We start from the raw sequence: 18540 nt of genomic DNA on the forward strand, positions 1-18540 counted from the left end.
TACTTTCGGAATGGCTCCCCCGCCCCATCCCCCGCCACACCCCCCATTCTTTCGAGGTCGCCCTTCCGCGCAAGCGCCTCGAGTCCTGAGCGCTGTGTGACCTGGGCAGTTCCCAGGGGCCGAGCTTGAACCCAGAGGGGGCGGGGCTGACGGCTCGTGACGTTATCAAGCGGCGCCGCCCGCAGGGCGGGATCCGAGCGCGACCGCGTAGCCAGCCGGCCCTGCGAGGAAACGAAAGTGAGAGAGGAGGAGGTTACAAGGCCAGCGGCGACACTGGACAGTGGCGGCCTGATCCCTCGTTTCCGCTCGCCGGCAGTTCGCCCCATGCCCTCAGTGTGAGTGCCGGCGCGCGGCCCGGGGGGTGCGAGCGGGCGGGCGCGCGGGCACAGCATCCTTCCCCGGTGGCGGCCACTCTGCCCGCCTTCTGGTAGCCACTCTCCGCTCCTGCTCCCCTCTCCTCTCCCCAGCAACCTCTCCGAGCCGAGGTTGCCGCTGCTGCTGGTCGCTGCTCACACAGTCTCAACACCTGAGATTTCCAAACGAGAAGCTCAGCCGGGGAGATGGCGTTCCCTTCTTTCCCCTCTGCATACGGGTAGCCGCGCTTGGAAGTGCCTGGTCACAGCGCGTCTGCCATTGTAGGTCACTCGATAGCCCTTTGGCCTTCCCCTTGCCGAGGAAATGAGAGGATTGGCTTGGATTCCCTGCGAGGCCCCAATCGAAGGCGCTGTGGTGGAGGGGGACGTTCGTATCTGCCGCCTTGCCCTCTACAAAGCTGTTTCCTGTACTCGCACCTGCCCCATCTTAGACCATACTGAGTTCCCAGTGATTCCCCTCCACCCCACCCCCAACACACACCCATCGGAGACCATACTGAGTTCCCAGTGATCCCCCTACACACACACCCACACCGCGGGACGACTTAAGAATTAAAGGAGATCCTTTTAACGTGCTGTGGCCAGGCGAAGCCTCAGCGGTGAGCTTATCAGGCTCGCCTGGGGGCCTTTTCGGGAGATCTATGATATCAAGTGAAAATGAGGCTCTGTGGAGCCTTGCTTTCTCTTGGATCAGTCCCCTGGCCTTCCTGTTTTCCTCTGACAGGCGCTGCCAGTGTCACTTAAGAAATTGGGATGATTGTACATTGGGTCCACTGGTTCATCCTTGGGCTGTTAGTACAGAAACGTGATCCAGCATTTTGCTAGATTTCTGGGGGAGGGATCGCTATTAACCCTTCAAGTTCTATTACTTTCTTGCCTCGACTGCTGATGCTTATTCTCCCCTCTCCAAGTTATTTTGAAACAAGTTGAACTGTCTTTGATTTTCATATGACAGCATTGAGTAGTCAATTCACGGTGAAAACATGGTCTTAAAACCCCACCATATGTCTGACTCAAGCGCCAGGGAAGTCCATTCTTGTATCCCTATGTCCCTATTCCCCAAAGATATCAGCGTACCTCCAAACTTTTCTCTTTCCTTTTTCTCCGAATATACTGCTTTTCCTGAAGATTTTGTAATTACTTCATCCCATCCACTTATAAATATTTTGAAAAAAAAAAGGATGCCCCATATCATTACAAAGTAAAATTCAGATGTTTTTCTCCTATGAAAAGTATTTTGACTATTTTGAGTAGGCATGCAGGTTCCTGCATAGGCCGGAGGTGTCTGTTTCCCTGGAACTAGAGTTATAGGCAATTGTGGGTTGTCCAGTGTGGGTGCTGGAAATTGAATTTCAGACATATACACGTCTCCAGCTCCCCATCCTTTCTGTTTTGTTTCTCAGAAACCAGCTCCTGGCCATCATGGGAAGCTTGCTCCCCATTCTTCCATTTTTTCCCCTGTGCAGAGCTGGGCTGGAACCCAGGATCTTGCATGTACAGGGCAGGGCTCCCTGAGAGATCCACTCCTCAAGCCCTTGGTATTTTGCTCCAGGTTCTCTACAGATTTCCTCAGACTCCGGAGTGTTAAGACAGAGGCAGATGCCAAACATACTCAGCGCTCCACTCCTTACTGTATTTGTATTCTTAAAAATTGATGTCAAAGAATATTTTTAAAGGGGAAAAAAAGCCGTTGTATCTCACTACTGCAGCTATCCATTGATTCTCTCATCCCTCTTGGTTGCCACTCAACTAGTACTTCCCTGCCTTACACTGTTCTTTCCTATTTCAAGTCAGGAAACAAGCCAGATCCCACCATTTTTGTCATATATAATAATATCTTAATTGTTCTGGCAAGAAAATGATGGGAAACAATCCTTCTCTGATGGTCCTTGGAAATACTGGTAGCTGTCACTTAGTAGGGTTCATAATTTGCTTTCAGTATACATTATTATAAATAACCAGTACTGTCTCAAAAGTTATAGAGTAACAAGTACTCACTCCCCCATGCCCCTCCACCCCCGTGTCTTTCTGAGTTAATGTAACATTTGATATCTGATACCAATAGCACCGAGGTCTCTGATTCTGAGATCGACTTGTTTCCTAGGGAAACTAACTATTGTTACTGAAAAACAGAGCTTGGCTAGCCTCCTTCCTGGGCCTCTCTGGGAGGAAGAGCCCGCTCAAGTGTTAGCACTCGGAGATGTGTGCAGTGGTCACTTGGGGTCCTTGCCTCATTCCCAGTAGTTCTAACTCAAGAGCTGACTGACGGGATTTATGGTTGCAGTAACAATGAAGAGGAGAACTGACCCAGAGTGCACTGCCCCCCTCAAGAAACAGAAGCGAATTGGGGAGCTTGCCCGGCACCTCAGCTCCACATCTGATGATGAACCTCTCTCCTCTGTCAGTCATGCGGCAAAAGGTACACTGGCCTGTCTGAGGCTACTGGCCATCAGGTTGTTTGAATCCTTAGTGCTTGGATTGAGCGGAATGTAGTTCACTGCCCCTTGGGCAAAATTAGAAAACTGTGACAGAAGGATGGAAGCTATCTAGACTCTTCCATTCTGCTGCTGTTCTCCCACTAAGAGTAGGGAAACTTGTTTTAAATTTTAAAAGGTGGGGTGGATCCAGAAGTGCCTTTGATCTGTTCCTGGTCCTTCAGCAGGTGACCCTCTCACCGCCTTAAATCAGGTAGAAGTGTCGAGCATTGAATGCTGTGTTTTTAACAGCTATTAATAATTGGGAGCATCTCTGGAGAGATGGGTTGCAGCTGCCTGGTCTGACTCAGGTCCTTGCATACGGTTTTCTCAGTTCCTTCAGCGGTTGTAATCAGAAATACCCAGCTATGGTGGAGTGTCTGTGCTGCTTGCTGTTTATCTCCAGCTCAAAGATTCGGTGGAAAGAAGCTTCGCTTTTCCTGTTTGACCATTGTGGACATTCACAGTTTCTGAATTCACCCTATATACCAGACAGTTAGGAGTACTCCGTTCACATTAACTCTGACAAACCAGCTCTATTCCTCCCTCCCTTTCTTCTTTCCTCCCTCCTTCCTTCCTCCCTCCCTTTCTTCTTTCTTTCCTTCCTCCCTCCCTCCTTCCTTCCTTCTATCCATCCTTCCTTTTTCCTTTCTTCCTCCCTTCCTTCCTTCTATCCATCCTTTTTCCTTCTTCCCTCCCTCTCTTCTTTCTTTCCTTCCTTCCTACTTTCCTTCCTCCCTCCCTTCTTTCTATCCATCCTCTCTTTTTCCTTCCTTCTATCTATCCTGCCTTTTTCCTTCCTTCCTTCCTTCCTTCCTTCCTTCCTTCCTTCCTTCCTCCCTCACTCCCTCCCTCCCTTCTATCCATCCTTCCTTTTTCCTTTCTTCCTTCTTTCTTTCGTTTGTTGTTTGTTTTGGGACGGGTCTCACTATGTGTCTCTGGTTGTCCTGGAACTCACAGAGATCCACGTGCTTTGGCCTCCTGAGTGCTGGCATTAAACACGTACACCACTGTACTCAGTTTCCATTCATTTCTGAGAGCTGCTCTTTGGAACGAGCTCTGTCACCCTGCGCTGCGTACAGTAGAACACTATTCTCTCACACATCTGGAGACTAGTGCTCTCAGCCAGGTTGTGAGCAGGGCTGCATGCTCTCTGTACAGGATCTTGGGAAGGACTCCCTTTCCCCTCTTGCTTCCGTAATGTCTGGTGGCTCGATGACTGTCCTTGGTACTGCACGCCTCTGGTTTGCCTCTGGTTTCTGCTGCTGCTTTCCTGTATCTGTGATAACATTTTCCTATTAGGATGTCAGTCATTGGATTAGGACTTATGCCTCTTTAGTGTTATCATGTTTGAACTTGATTATATCTGCAAAGACTATGTTTCCAAATAAAATTCTTCCCTGGTTTATAGTGACAGGAATTTGGAGGAGGATGCTGTTTTCAACTCTGTACACTAGCTCACTAGCACTTTGCATGCCCTGGAGGTCAGCAGTAAACTGGAATGAAACTTTGTAACAGGTTGTTGACTAAAAGGATGGGGTGCTTCCTTTGTGGGTATTAGGAAGTGAAGTTCACTTACTAGTGGTAGACTCACGGGAGGACAAGTTACACGTTAGCTGATCCAGTGAGGATAGGTGGAGAAAGCCTGACAGGCAGTTTTGGTGGAGCTGTGGTCTAGGATGGACAGAGACAGTGACCTTGTGTAGAGGTATGGCTGCCTTTAAGTTCTCAGTGGTGTTGAGCACCGTCATGTATGCCTGGTTCCTGGCTGGGTGGGAGGTTGACGCCGCAGAGATCACTTGAGCCTGAGACAAGCCTGAACTGGTAGTGGGACCTGTCCAAAAACTGTCGTAAAAAACTCTGACTGGATTTCAGGGTAGAAGAGAAAGTCTGTACGTGACCAGGGTCACTAAATGGAAAGGGAAAGGAAAACCATGCTGGTACATAGGTCCTCTTGGTTGTGGAGAGAGGCCTGTGAGGGGCAAGAGTGAGTGCGTCTGGGAGTAAGTGCCTCGTGCTATGTGGATCTTTGGACATATCCTGCTGGTGACATTTTTGAAAAGACGAGAGAATAGGTCCCGGGTGAGGATGGTAAGGCTCCTTTTAGGAAACTAGTCTGTTTGACATTTTAAACTTCTCATTTTTTGTTTTTTTTCTTTTTTCAAAACAGGGTTTCTGGGGTTGGGGATTTAGCTCAGTGGTAGAGCACTTGCCTAGCAAGCGCAAGGCAAGTTCGGTCCCCAGCTCCGAAAAAAAAGAAAACAAAAAGAAAACAGGGTTTCTCTGTATAGCCTAGGCTGGCCTTGAACTTGCAGAGATCTGCTTGCCTCTACCTTGCAAATGCTGGTAAAGGTGTTGTACCCAGCTGACAGTTTAAACTTAAAACTGTGACTGTGGGGGTTGGGGATTTAGCTCAGCGGTAGAGCGCTTGCCTAGCAACCGCAAGGCCCTGGGTTCAGTCCCCAGCTCTGAAAAGAAGAAAAAAACAAAACAAAACAAAACTGTGACTGTGAAGTGGGATTACCATCCTAGCACAATCCGTTAATTTTATAAAATAGCTTTAGCCTTTTCTGGAAGTAGCTTCATGACTCAGTTAGGATTGGCTGTGGCTGTCGTGTGTAAGGAGTGGCGACTTGGAGCTGGCCAGTTCCTCATGTGTCTGACAATAGAACAGGTGGTTTCTTTCAGTTGCTGAAACGAATCAGAGGCAGAGGCAAACCCTTAGAGGTACATATTTGCAGGTTAATTTACCATAGGAAGAAGGCAGCCTCACAGGGACATGAAAACAGGACAAGAGTCGGCCTGACTACTCAGCGGCCCTGCTCACTCTTCCGTGACCGCAGTGGAGAAAATGCTTACTATATAATTATTGGACAGGATTGAGAAAAGGTCACAGTGTCAACCTCCTAAGAATCTTAAAATGCTTCATGTCTTTCTTTGCCCACCCCTCCTCCATCTTGTCGGCTGCGTCCTCTTAGGTGTGTCCTGTGTGTGACAGTGTGCTCAGACAAGTTTGCCATCTTGTCAGAAGCTCTGTCTCCCGCGCGGCACGTGCAGCTTTCTTCTTCACGCTGTTGAACTGCAGCAGAGTTTCCACTTGCCCGGCTGCCCTACCTCACACACTGTTCAGCTAGATGACTGAGAAATGCCCTCTGGAGACAATCAGGAAATAGAAGGGCAGTAGTGACTTCCGGTCTGGTCCTGTGTCTCCCCCTGTGGCCGGTTGAGGTGATGGTTCGTTGGCAGAACTGTCCCATCAGTTTGTTTGATGTCATTCACACGGTAGGTAGATGCATTGCCGGCCAGCAGCTTGGCATTCATCCAGGGAAAAGGAGAGAGATGTTAATTGTGGGCACCTTGGCATCATGCTCTCTCGGGGGAGTTTTAAAGCATTTTCACATAGAAATAAACTCGCAGGAGCTTGTAGTCAAATAGTCTTTTTGAAGTAAAAAGAGGTAGCTGAGGGCATTTTCCTCTCGTTAGTTGTTTCTTAAACAGGAAAACTGGTCTAGGTCCTAGGACAGTTTCCCTTTCTTTGTAGCTGTGTGTTGCAGTGTGGCTCACGATCCTTTTGGAGCAGGTTGGTTCAGAATCTGCAAAGCTCCCTCACCAGGTCTAATTCTTCCCTAAATAGGCTTTTGCCCTGAGACACCATTGCTTTCCTGTCAGTCCAGATTCATGACCTTAATCAAAAACTCCCTTCGGTATCTGTTTCAATTGCTCTAATGAGTTACTGTTTGTTTGGCTTGAAAGAGAAATGACATCTTTAAGCAAGAATGAGTGTATTCCCCAGCAGTTGTTAGGTACGATGTGATGTTTTATTAAAATTCATAATTTATTCTGGATGTGCGTGCTGCTCACCTGGCCAGGATTGGTGGGAGCGCTGTCCTGCGGTATCACTTTAATTTTTAACTTTGGCAGGCACTCCTACTGTTCTACAGCATGTACATGATTTTGCCAATAGCGGGGAACCTATTATAAAGTCAGCCTTTAAAATGACTTAGGAATGCTTTCTATCAGGTAAGGCAGAAATCCTAGATGAAAATCCTAAGTAATGCTTGGGGCTTTCTCGTAGATCTCAGAAGGCACGCTCCTTGGGATGTAAAAAGGTTTGTCACCCAGCTTTGGCAAGTTCTTAATGAAACTAGTGGTTTTAATAGACTGGCCTTATTAGCCCTGCTAATGTAGAGCCTCATTACTAAATTCTCTCGGTGTTCACTACAGTCTTGCTGGTCTTAGGAAACAAAGCCTGCCCTTCAGTTCTCCTGCAGCCGTGACAGTTCTCTGACTCCTCTGAAAAGAGTAGCCCCGGAGGCCAGGGGATCACAGTTTAAGTAGTAGCTGCTGCAGTCTTTGGACATTCGTTCCCCTAAGTCATGTCAGGCGAGGAGCTGGCTTTATGTACATGAGTAAGGGGACATGAGGCTTATCACCCTTTTCAGATCCTTGTCTCACAAGGAATTGCAGGACTCTCAGCTGCCAGTGTCCTCTCTGAGTCTGATGTGATGTCCGTGCCATAGTTAGAGCATGGCAGGAGGCGTGCAGTGCAAAGATCTCTGGGCCAGTCTCATGCAGGAGCTCTGTGCCTAGTAAGTTTCCCACCCAAATTTGACTTTTCCCATCATTATTTTGCCCAAAAATGTTATGAAAGGAAAAGAAAACACGACTTTGCCTTCGTGAACTAAGGGTGGCTAGGGCCTGCCCATCTGGCAGTGTGTGTGCCACAACACTGTCGCCGTTAGGTCCTCAGGAAGCTAATAGCTGGAGGCCTCGCTTGAGCTGGACAGAGGACACAGGGTTCTATCTAGGCTTCTAAAGTTCAGCACAGGCCTGAGCATGTCCACAAGGCTAGTAAAGGATTAAGAGCTTCGTCAACATTGCAGATTCTAATGCTCCATAGCAGGCGACTTCGCAGTAGTGCCATGGGGCACGTTCCCCAGCCAGCTGTCAGTAGCGAGCAGTGCCCGGTAGAGGAGGGCGGGCAGCTGGGAGGAGAACTTGCCGGTTGCTGCAGCAGCACTCCTGAGCATTGGGTGCTCTGCCGTGGAGCTCCCTCATCCATACGGCTACGGCGGTGATGGATTGCAGCCCAGGGAGCCTAGAACCTCTCACCTCTCACCTCTCAGGAGGCCTTGCTCACTCTCGGAGCTGCCTCATGATGAGTCCTCTGGAAAGGAGCCGATCTCTTCTCAGAGCTCAGCATGGTAATCCTTAGAGTCCTGTGGGCTTTTTCACCCTGATTTTTGCAGGACAGTATAAAATGGAAAATAACTATCACCTCTCTCTGTTTCCATGGTTACTTATTGTTAATGTTCTGGCCCTTTCTCCTCCTGAGTAGCACTCTCTGCCACTGTGACTTGTGCTACATTGGTAGAGATAAGCGAGATACTTCCTTATTAAGAAAATTAGGGGGCTGGAGAGGTGGTTAAGAGCACTGACTGCTCTTCCAGAGGTCCTGAGTTCAAATCCCAGCAACCACATGGTGGCTCATAGCCACCCATAATGGAATCCGATGCCCTCTTCTGGTGTGTCTGAAGACAGCTACAGTGTACTCATATACAAAATAAATAAATAAATCTTTAAAAAAAAAAAATTAGGGGCTGGAGAGATGGCTCAGTGGTTAAGAGCACCGACTGTTCTTCCCGAGGTCCTGAGTTCAAATCCCAGCAACCACATGGTGGCTCACAACCATCTGTAATGAGATCTGATGCCCTCTTCTGGTGTGTCTGAAGACAGCTACAATGTACTCATATATAATAAATAAATGAAATTAAAAAAAAAGATTTATTAAAAAAAAAAAAAGAAAAGAAAATTAGGCAGCCATCTTAGTAGGAAAGGGCAGATTTCATGACTCTTACACCAGAATTTCTCCTTATTATGGGGTTGGTATAGAAACACAGTCTTGAGTATATTATATTTTGAATGCACTGTGAATGTTGTGGGTTTTTTTATTTTTTATTTTTTTTTGGTCCGTGAATTTACTGGCCTTTTCTTTCTTTTTTTAAAGATTTGTCTGTTTGCTTTATGTTTGTTGCTGTCTTCAGACACAGCAGAAGAGGACATCAGATCCCATTACAGATGGCTGTGAGCCACCATGTGGTTGCTGGGAATTGAACTCAGGACCTCGGGAAGAGCAGTCAGTTCTCTTAACCGCTGAGCCATCTCTCCATCTCTGGCCTTTTCTTTCTTTTGCAAAATGTTAATATTCTTTAGATCTCTCATAGAACAGGTTCTGAAACAAAAGCGTTGTCTGATCTAAGTAAGCAATATTTTTTTTTTTTTTTTTTTTTGGTTCTTTTTTTCGGAGCTGGGGACCGAACCCAGGGCCTTGCGCTTCCTAGGTAAGCGCTCTACCACTGAGCTAAATCCCCAGCCCCACAATATTTTGTTTTTAAGTAAGCACTAAGGATCCAATCGAGGCCCTTGTACGTAGTGAGCAGCGTGATAACACCATGCTGTATTAGCAGCCCCAGTTGTCTGATACAGTGAACAAGATCAGCATTGTGAATTCTAATGTCTCTCATTTCCTCTAGGGTTCCCCTTCTCGAGACAGGGTTTCTCTGTGTAGTCCCGGCTGTCCTGGAACTTGATCTGTAGACCAGGCTGGCCTCGAACTCAAGAGACCCACCTACCTCTGCCTCCTGAGTGCTGGGATTAAAGACATGGACCCCTACCTGGTGGCCTAGTTTTTAAATTAAATTTCTTCATAATTACCTTTTACAATTATTTGTTTTTTGTTGTGTGGTGGTGTGTCAGTTGGAGACTTGGCTAATGGCATGTGGAGGGCAAAGGACAGTTAGTGGACTACGATCCTCCCCTCCTGCTGGGGCTGTAGTGTTAGAACTCGGGCCCTCAGGCTCCATGGCAAACACCTCACTTGCTGAGCCCTCTTATGGGCCTCTGATGTATCTGTCTTATTTTAGACTTGTGGTGGTGAAATTGGGGTTAGACATGGCTGGAGGAAGGCCACGTTCTTGTACAGTGTGTCCTGTCCTTGTCTTTTGAGATTTGAACACCTGAGACTTCTTGTACCAGGAAATAACTTGAGGCATATTGTCTTAGGGTGTCACTGCTGTGCACAGGCACCGTAGCCAAGGCAACTCTCTGAGGACAACAGTTAATTGGAGCTGGCTTACAGGTTCAGGGTTCAGTCCGTTATCATCAAGGTGGGAACATGGCAGCATCCAGGCAGGCATGGTGCAGGAGGAGCTGAGAGTTCTACATCTTCACCTGAAGGCTGCTAGGAGAAGACTGGCTTCCAGGTGGCTAGGATGAGGGTCTTAAAGCCCACACCCACAGTGACACACCTACTCCAACAAGGCCACACCTCCTAATAGTGCCACATTTGGGCCAAGCATATGCAAACCATCACACATATACTTAGTAGTGCCTCAGAAAAGACAGTAGCCGGCTGATTTAAGTCATTTCTACTAAATGAAGCCTCACCCTGAGTGTTGGGAATACAGCGTTGGCTGTGACAGAGTTCCTGCTCTGTATGAGTAATTCTGACCCTTGTATAGCATGTGGCAAGTAAGTGGCTTTAACTCCCATAGTGGGTGCTCTGCTGATGGTGGGGTGACTTAGTACTGGGCTCAGTGGACAGGAGAGCCAGGAAGGCATAGTGGGGAAGATGCAGGTATGAGTCTCAGCCGCAGACGGGTGACATTGGTAAGCTTGAGAATCATGATGTAAGTAAGCTTCAGTTGTAGCCTGAGCAGTGACCCCCTTGGTTCAGTACAGAGCTGTGTAATGGGGCGTTTGTTTTCGGACTTCCCACAGCACCAGTCTCCCCTCCCCCAGCCTCCCAGGGAGACAGGCTCTCCTTATGCAGCTTGGGCTCAGCCTTAGCCTCCAGGATGTCAGGATCACGGCGCATGCCACTGTACCAGCTTTGGCCCAGCAACTTTCATTTTTCCTAAAGGCAGTTATGCCACATTGCTAGGCTAATTTAACATGGCTTGTATTTTGATAAGTAGTAATGTATCTGTGTGGTTCTTATACTCTGAAAGATACGAGAAGCTGAGGGCAGGAGACATTGCTCAGGCTCGCTCCTCCTCTGCCCTCTGAGAGCCCTGCGCTCGTATGGGCACGTGTGCTCACACGTGCAGTGCGTTTCGTTTTTTCTTTCAAGAAAGGGTTTCTCTGTAGCCCTGGCTGGCCTCAAACTCAGAGATCTGCCCGAGCTGCTTTTGGTGACTGTATCACGGCAGCAGAAAAGCAGACTAGACCAGAACTTGGTACCGGGATCTCCGGGTGTTGCTGTAACTGACCTGGCCATGTTGTCTTGGGGGGGGGATTGTGGAAGGCCTTGGGAACATAGGGCAGGAAACACTACTTCGTGTTGAGAGCTCACTGAGCTGTTGTGAGATCTTGGAGGATGATGCTGAGAGCAGTGCCGATGCCGGAGACCCGGCCTCAGAAGCTCCAGAGAGAAGATGGAGAGTTCCTTAGAAACTCTGAGGAATTGGATAGTTTTATGGAATTTGAATTAAGAGTCTGTGGTTGTGTCAGATGTGACTGATAATCAGCTATGAAGAAGAAGGGGTGAGCCCCGCTAGAGCCAAAGTGCTTTACTTGGGACAGTTGACGCTGAGTAATTGGAGCTGAGAACCATCTGGGATTAGCAGGAGACCAGCATCACCGAGGGAAAATCTTCTGGGAGTTATTTCCTCAGGGTGAGCACACAAAGGCTGTGGCTGAGGCTACAGTTCATCTTGGCTTTGATAATGTATAAGTTTTCTCCCATGTGATCCTGTTTTCTTGTTATTGTTGTTTTTCCATTTTATGTGTATTGGTATTTTGCCTGCAAGCTGCCATGTGGTTGCTGGGATTTGAACCTGGGTCCTCTGGAAGAGCAGTCAATGCCCTTGACCACTGAGCCATCTCTCCAGCCCCTGGTCCTGGTTTTAAAGGCATGAAGGGGTCATAGAGAGCAGCAGAGGCTTGGCACTGTGAGAGGCCAGGAGCGGCCACTGGATACAGCAGTATGATGGAATGACCACCAAGGTCAGCAGCCGCTCTGCTCCCGGGCCTCTGAGACATGCTGTGTGTGCTGTGAATGACAGCTGGAGAGATAGAGCTAGACGTCTAGACCTTTGGAACCCAGAGGATCATGAGCGGGTCCCAGGCAGTAAAGGTGGGGGGACAGGTTTTCTCTGTGTAGCCTTGTAGCCCTGACTGTCCTGGAACCAGCTCTGTAGCTGGCCTCAGACTCACAGAGATCTGCCTGCCTCTGCTTCCTGAGTGCTGGGATCAGAGGTGTGTGCCACCGTGCTGGGCCCGAATTGAAATTATTTTTTTTATTTATTTTGTGTGAGTACACTGTAGCTGTCTTCAGACACACCAGAAGAGGGCATCAGATCCCATAACAGGTGGTTGTGAGCCACCATGTGGTTGCTGGGATTTGAACTCAGGACCTCTGGGAGAGTAGTCAGTGCTCTTAACCTCTGAGCCATCTCTCCAGCTGAATATTTAAAATGTTAAAATTTTTTAAGACTTTGAAAGTTTTTTTTTTTTTTTGGTTCTTTTTTTCTTTTTTTTGGTTCTTTTTTTCGGAGCTGAGGACCGAACCCAGGGCCTTGCGCTTCCTAGGTAAGCGCTCTACCACTGAGCTAAATCCCCAGCCCGACTTTGAAAGTTTTAAAGTTGTATTATGTTTTCTATTGTGATATTAATATTTACACTACATTTTAGGGACGATGAGAAAACAAAGACAAGTTGAGTGGTGATATGTCGTGTGTCAAACTGACAAGTGCTCAGTTGTGCTAGCTAAGTTGTGACGAGCTAGGGTGATGTAGAGAAAGACCCCAGCTGAGAAAGCGCCTCTGTCACATTGGCCTGGGTCATTTTTTTTTTTTTTTTTTTTTTTTTTTTGGTTCTTTTTTTCCGGAGCTGGGGACCGAACCCAGGGCCTTGCGCTTTCTAGGCAAGCGCTCTACCACTGAGCTAAATCCCCAGCCCAGTCATTTTCTTGACTAATGGTTAATGCAGGAGGACTCAGCACAGCTGGGTGGTCCCATCCTAGGCAGGTAGTCTTGGCCATAGTGTCTGTCACAGTAGAACTGGCTAGAAACTGCTTTGGATGGAGTAGCCCTCAGGTAAATAGGGTTATCAGGCACATGACAGAGGGTATGTACGCACCCAAGGGGGCGCCCGATCTGGAGAGCATTGAGAGGAAGCGTTCCCTGTCTCCTCTGCTGTCTGCGCAGCCAGGGTCCTGTGGGAGTCACCTTCATCCCTAGCCCGCCTTCCCTCTTCTTCCAAAACTGCCTCTCTACATGTCTCCTCATCCCTTTCTCTTTCCTCTTTTTCTCTTCCTGTAGTCAGCTTCAGAGAAGACTCTTGTCTAAGTTTGAGGGACTGAATGCAGAGAGAACTAACTAGGAGGTTAAGCAATCAGATTTGAGGAATTTGGGCTGGAAAAGATGGCTCAGCAGGAAAAGGTGCTTCTGACCTACTCAGTGGAAAGAGTGAACCGACTCGCACAGGCTTCTCTCTGACTCTGCACAGTCACTCTCCAGGAACTTACCCAGACAGACAGATGGATAAGTGGGATAAAAGCAAAAAGATAGTTTTTAAAAGAAATAGATGTTGGACTGGAGAGATGGCTCAGTGGTTAAGAGCCCTGGCTTTTCTACCAGAGGTCCTGAGTTCAAATCCCAGCAACCACATGGTGGCTCACAACCATCTGTAATGGGATCAGATGCCCTCTTCTGGTGTGTCTGAAGACAGCTACAGTGTACTCATATATAATAAATAAATCTTTAAAAAAAGAAAAGTAGATGTTAATTACTGGAAAATACCAGCACCATCCCTGTATACATTACAGTGATTGCGTGCTTTCTTTCGTGTCATTTAGTTTTTAAGCAGCCTCTTGAGGCTGGTTTTATCATCTCAGTTTGATAATAGCTAGGACTGGAAGTGAGGTAAGGAAATGGTCATGTGTGCATTCCTGCTCTGGGGCCTGGTTCATGCCATTAGGCACATTGGTGACCTCCGAGTATACAGCTGGCCAGAGTAGAGACATCACTGTGTGACCTCCATTGAGTGCAGGACCCATGCTAGACATAGGCAGAGTGAGTGGAGTGTGGGTGTATGAGGCAGTCCTGTGATCCAGACCTGTCTAATGCTTGCCCTTTTCGTTCCCAGCATCTACTACAAGCCTCAGCGGATCTGACAGTGAGACAGAGGGGAAGCAGCCCTGCTCTGATGGTTTCAAAGATGCCTTCAAAGCAGACTCCCTTGTGGAGGGAACATCTTCTCGCTATTCCATGTATAACAGTGTTTCCCAGAAGCTTATGGTAGGCCATTGCTTGGAATGGATTTCTAGACCTGACCAGAGGAGGGAGAGAAAGAGGGCCAGGGTGTACTTGTGTTGGGGTTTAGGGTGAGGCACAAGTTGGCCCAAGCTAGGTTGTGAATATTTTTTCTCTTTCTGGCTGTTTGTTTATCTATTTTGATTTTTCAAGACAAGGTTTCTCTGTATAGCCCTGGCTATCCTGGAACTAGCTCACTCTTTAGTCCAGGCTGGCCTCAAACTTACAAAGATCTGCCTGCCTCTGCCTCCTAAATGCTGAGATTGAAGGTGTGTACCACCACCACTCAGTGTTTGGCTGTTGAAATTTAGTAGAGAAAGAGCAGTCTCCTTCAATAACATGTCTGTCTGTCATGTTGGAATCATCCCATGAAAAGTACCAGTATGTGCTGTCCTGCAGAACTGGACCGCAGTTCAATGCCCTCACTACTCCATGACCATCCTAAGGATGTGTAGATATGCTTCCCCAGACGTGGGTGTGTGGCAGCATTGGGGAGGCTTCATGCTGCCTTTGCTCTAGTGAATACTCTCAAAGGAAAGGGCTTCATGCCTTTTGATTCTGAGATGCTGAAAAGCAGGCAGCCCGGTCTCTTTCCATGTAAGGCCCAACTCTCTTTTTCAGCTCTCGTACCCACTCACTTTCCTCCATAAAATGCAGTGTCTGTGAAGCGTTTAGAGATGTCCACGTTCGCTCTGTCCAGCTTCACCAGTGTCATGGTTGGCTCCTGTAATTTTGTCGGATCAGATTAAGAACGAGGCGGGCTCTGCTGAAGTCATAGGTCAGGGTTCTAACCTGAAGCCTGTAAGCTTTGGGTAGGTAGAATATGGGAAAGCTTGTGACAGATCCTGGAAAAGGGTTGTGACTGCTACAGAGTCTGCCCGTTCCTGCCTAAGCTTCAATGGCAACTTTCAAACAGAATGGAGACCCCTCCCCCAGGAGGGGTTAGTGCTCAGCATTGGAGTTCCTCAGTTGGGTAAGACTCAAGGGATTTGGGTCCCTGGTTATTGAGGTCTTACCTTTGTCTAGTGTGTACATATGTATGCCTTTAAAATGCCATTAAAAAGGCATTTCTGTGCCAGGACCTTAACGTGTCATCACTCTGTTTTATATGAAGTGAACTTTCAAGTTACTCTCCTAACTGACTGGATTCCTCTGAGCCTGCACTGTCCTAGCCTGAGTGCCACAGGCCTGGGCAAAGGGTAAGAGAGAAGCTACAGTTTGACGCTGCTGTGTGCTAAGTTAGGTTCTCTGTGAGCTCTGCTCAGGATCTCCTGTTGACTTAATCAGACAAAATGGCTGCAAACGTCCAGTGAGATTCATTAAGTATTCTTGGTGCTTTTAAATACAGCACTACAGTGATTTATCTAACCCCGGGGTTGCCCCAGACTCTGCAGAACAGACACTGGCCCACAGTGAGTTAGGTATGTTTCTTACCCTCCTTAGGCTAACAGGCAGGCAGACCCTAGGCCTCAGTCATCGATATATCTCAGGGTTTATCACCATGTGTGGCCTGTGACGGAGACTGAATTAATTCTGCTTTGTTCTTTTTTTCAGGCCAAAATGGGCTTCAGGGAAGGCGAGGGGTTGGGTAAGTACAGCCAGGGTCGGAAGGACATCGTGGAGACCTCCAATCAGAAAGGTCGACGTGGTTTGGGCCTGACACTGCAGGGCTTCGATCAGGAGCTGAATGTGGACTGGCGAGATGAGCCAGAGGTAACTGGTGAGGGTGGGAACAGGAAAGATGCTGGTCTTCTGGAGTGGGTGGCTCTCTGAGACCGTAGTTTAACAAGTTCAAGCCCTGGGGAGGCAGGTTGAGTAGGGTCTTATGTCAACACCAGATAGAGTCATTTAAAAGAGAGAACTCAATTGAGAAAATGTCCCCAGCAGATTGGGCAAATCTCTGGTGCATCATGTGATAGATGGGAGAGGACCCAGCTCATTGTGGGGGATGCCACCCACCACTGGGCTGCTGGTCCTGGGTGCTGTAAGAACACAGGCTGTACCCAGGCAGTGATTGATGGTGGTTGCACGCCTTTGGGAAGGAGAGGCAGGCACTCTATGTTCGTGGCCTGCCCAGTCTACAGTGTGAGTTGCAGGATGTCCAGGGCCACAAAGAGAAATCCTGTCTCAAAAAACAAACAGAAAAAGAAAGCAGACTGAAGAAGCAGCGCCCTCCATGGCCTCTGCGTCAGCTCTGCCTTAGCTCTGCCTCAGGCTCCTGTCCTGTGTGAGTGCCTGCCCTGACTTGCTTTAGTGGTGGACTGTGATGTGGAAGTGTAGGCCGAGTCAACCCTTTCTTTCCTTCCCAAATTGCATCTTGGTCATGGATTTTCATCACCGCAGTAGAAACCCTAACTGAGACAGAGAAAAGAACCCTTGAGGCAGCACGCAGAGGCAGCAGTGTGTTCTGCTTTCTAGGACTAAGGCTGGAGGACAGAATGGTAGAAAGAGACGTTTCCAGGCTAAGTAGCCTCAGGCTAGGGAGTTCTCTCTGGGATGAGCACCCCCGCCCCTCGTGTGCAAATCACAGCTTGGCTTGTCAGCCAGGCCCTGAGCAGGTTGTGCTGTGTGTTGCTCTCCCATGCAGGTGGCTCACTGACTTATTACTTGATTGTATTTGTTGTGAGACAGAGAAACTTGTGCAGAATTGAGAATCAAACTTCAGATCTTACACGTTCCAGGAAAGCACTTACCCCCAAGCCATGCCTCTGGGTGAAGAGAGGCTTTTTCTCTGTTATGCACAGATAGTGTTGAAGTTTTACCCATTTTTACCTTGTTCCTCAAAGGTTGAAATGTCAGGGCCTGATGAAAGCATCTGAAAACAGCAGTCATCTGAGCACTACAGAGTTGAGGTTGGAACAGCAGTTGTCTGACCACAGCATAGTGGCTGTAGTTAGCAGCAGTGGCTCTGAATGCGGCAGAATGCCACGGTGCTTGCCCCTATGACATTTCAGAGGAAGGAGGCCGGCGAGATGTACTGAGATTTTCTCCGATTCTGACAGGCCCTGACCTAACAGCTTCGTGGTGTGCCTGCTCTGTTTCCTCATAGCTGTGGATGCGACAGTGTGGAACTGCGTAAAGATTTATAGTTGTGGCTCTATGCAGCCTGCGGCCTTAGAAAGGCCGGCTGTGGGGTTGGGGATTTAGCTCAGTGGTAGAGCGCTTGCCTAGGAAGCGCAGGCCCTGGGTTCGGTCCCCAGCTCCGAAAAAAAGAACCAAAAAAAAAAAAAAAAAAGAAAGGCCGGCTGTTTTCCTCATCTTCACTTGTGTGGAAATAAATTGTAGTGGCTCTGATCCTTTCAGTGGAGCAGAATATGAATACAGTTTGTTAAATTTGAAGTATGAAAGTCAATTGTAAAATATCACTTTTTAAGGAGATAGGCTATTAAAAAATTCCTTTTTTGTGGTGAAGCCACTGCAGTTGCCATTGACCATAATTCATTTTTCTCAGACAGAAGCTGCCGTAAAGACAGAGGTCTGTGGCCGAATAGTCAGTTGGTAGCCACTTAGGCAAATGAGGCTGGGTGGGCCACAGCACGGAGAGTCAGTGGCTCCTGAGCCCACGGGTTCAAGGTTTGCCATCTCAGGCAAACCCACCCCCTGAGTGGTCTGGATGCACAGGCTTCAGTGGGGAGATTGGCTCTGTTTTTACTCAACAGTGGAGTGTCCACTGTGTTTGGATTTCTTGTCATGTACAGTGTATAGTTTGCATTTGTGCTTAAAGGTATGGATTTAAATGGGCGAAGAAACCACACTTCACTCCCAGATCCGTGCATAAAGGCTGTGGTGATTTTCCTTTTTAACTTTTCTGTCTTGATAGTGGTTGCCTTGCCCCGAGACCTTGCATTGTGATAGCATTTTATGCCTCTCAGAGCATGTAATGTTACCTGTAATCTCATTGCCTGGATTTGCAATGGTAACTCTTGCTTGTGAAGCAGGCTGCCCAGCTGCCTCTCAGGTTAGCCCGTGGGTTAGGATCCATGGTGTTCTAGTCCTGGACTCACTGACAGTTATTCCGAGACGGAGACATATTCAGTCCCCACCTCCGACCAACCTCAACCATGGGTAAACAACATCGCTCTTGAAAAGCTCTGCAAGGAGTGTCAGTGTGAGAGCCCTGCTCAGGTCCGTGCAGGAAAGTACCTGAAGCTCAGAGGAAGCCGTTAGAGACGGCCTCCTCTCTTAGAATCGGTGCTGGGAGACGGTGCGCTGGTTTCTGGGTAATTTTGTGAACATAGTGGAGAGGCTTCAGGACAGCTGTATTTATGTGAAACTGCCTAGTATTTCTCTGTCCTCATTCTCTTATTAAACGCCTTAAGCCCAGGACTCACCTTACTGCATCTGCAGTTGAGTGTACACACAACAGACAGTCACCAA

General features: G+C 48.1%; 1 protein-coding gene across 3 annotated transcripts in view; it reads left to right on the plus strand.

Moving 5' to 3' along the window:
* Positions 1-217: 217 nt before the first annotated feature.
* The window catches only part of Cmtr1 (cap methyltransferase 1), a 43486-nt gene continuing 25163 nt past the window's right edge, over positions 218-18540 (plus strand). Inside the window, exons 1-5 of one of the 3 annotated variants that reach the window (XM_087597416.1) lie at positions 218-335; positions 468-592; positions 2659-2793; positions 13997-14148; positions 15718-15876. In XM_087597416.1, the coding sequence (XP_087453542.1) occupies positions 325-335; positions 468-592; positions 2659-2793; positions 13997-14148; positions 15718-15876 (582 nt within the window). In that variant the 5' untranslated portion in view covers positions 218-324. 3 annotated transcript variants of the gene reach the window in all.

This window comes from Rattus norvegicus, chromosome 20 (genome assembly GCF_021556685.1).
Source record: "Rattus norvegicus strain SHRSP/BbbUtx chromosome 20, alternate assembly SHRSP_T2T, whole genome shotgun sequence".
Lineage (NCBI taxonomy): Eukaryota > Metazoa > Chordata > Mammalia > Rodentia > Muridae > Rattus > Rattus norvegicus.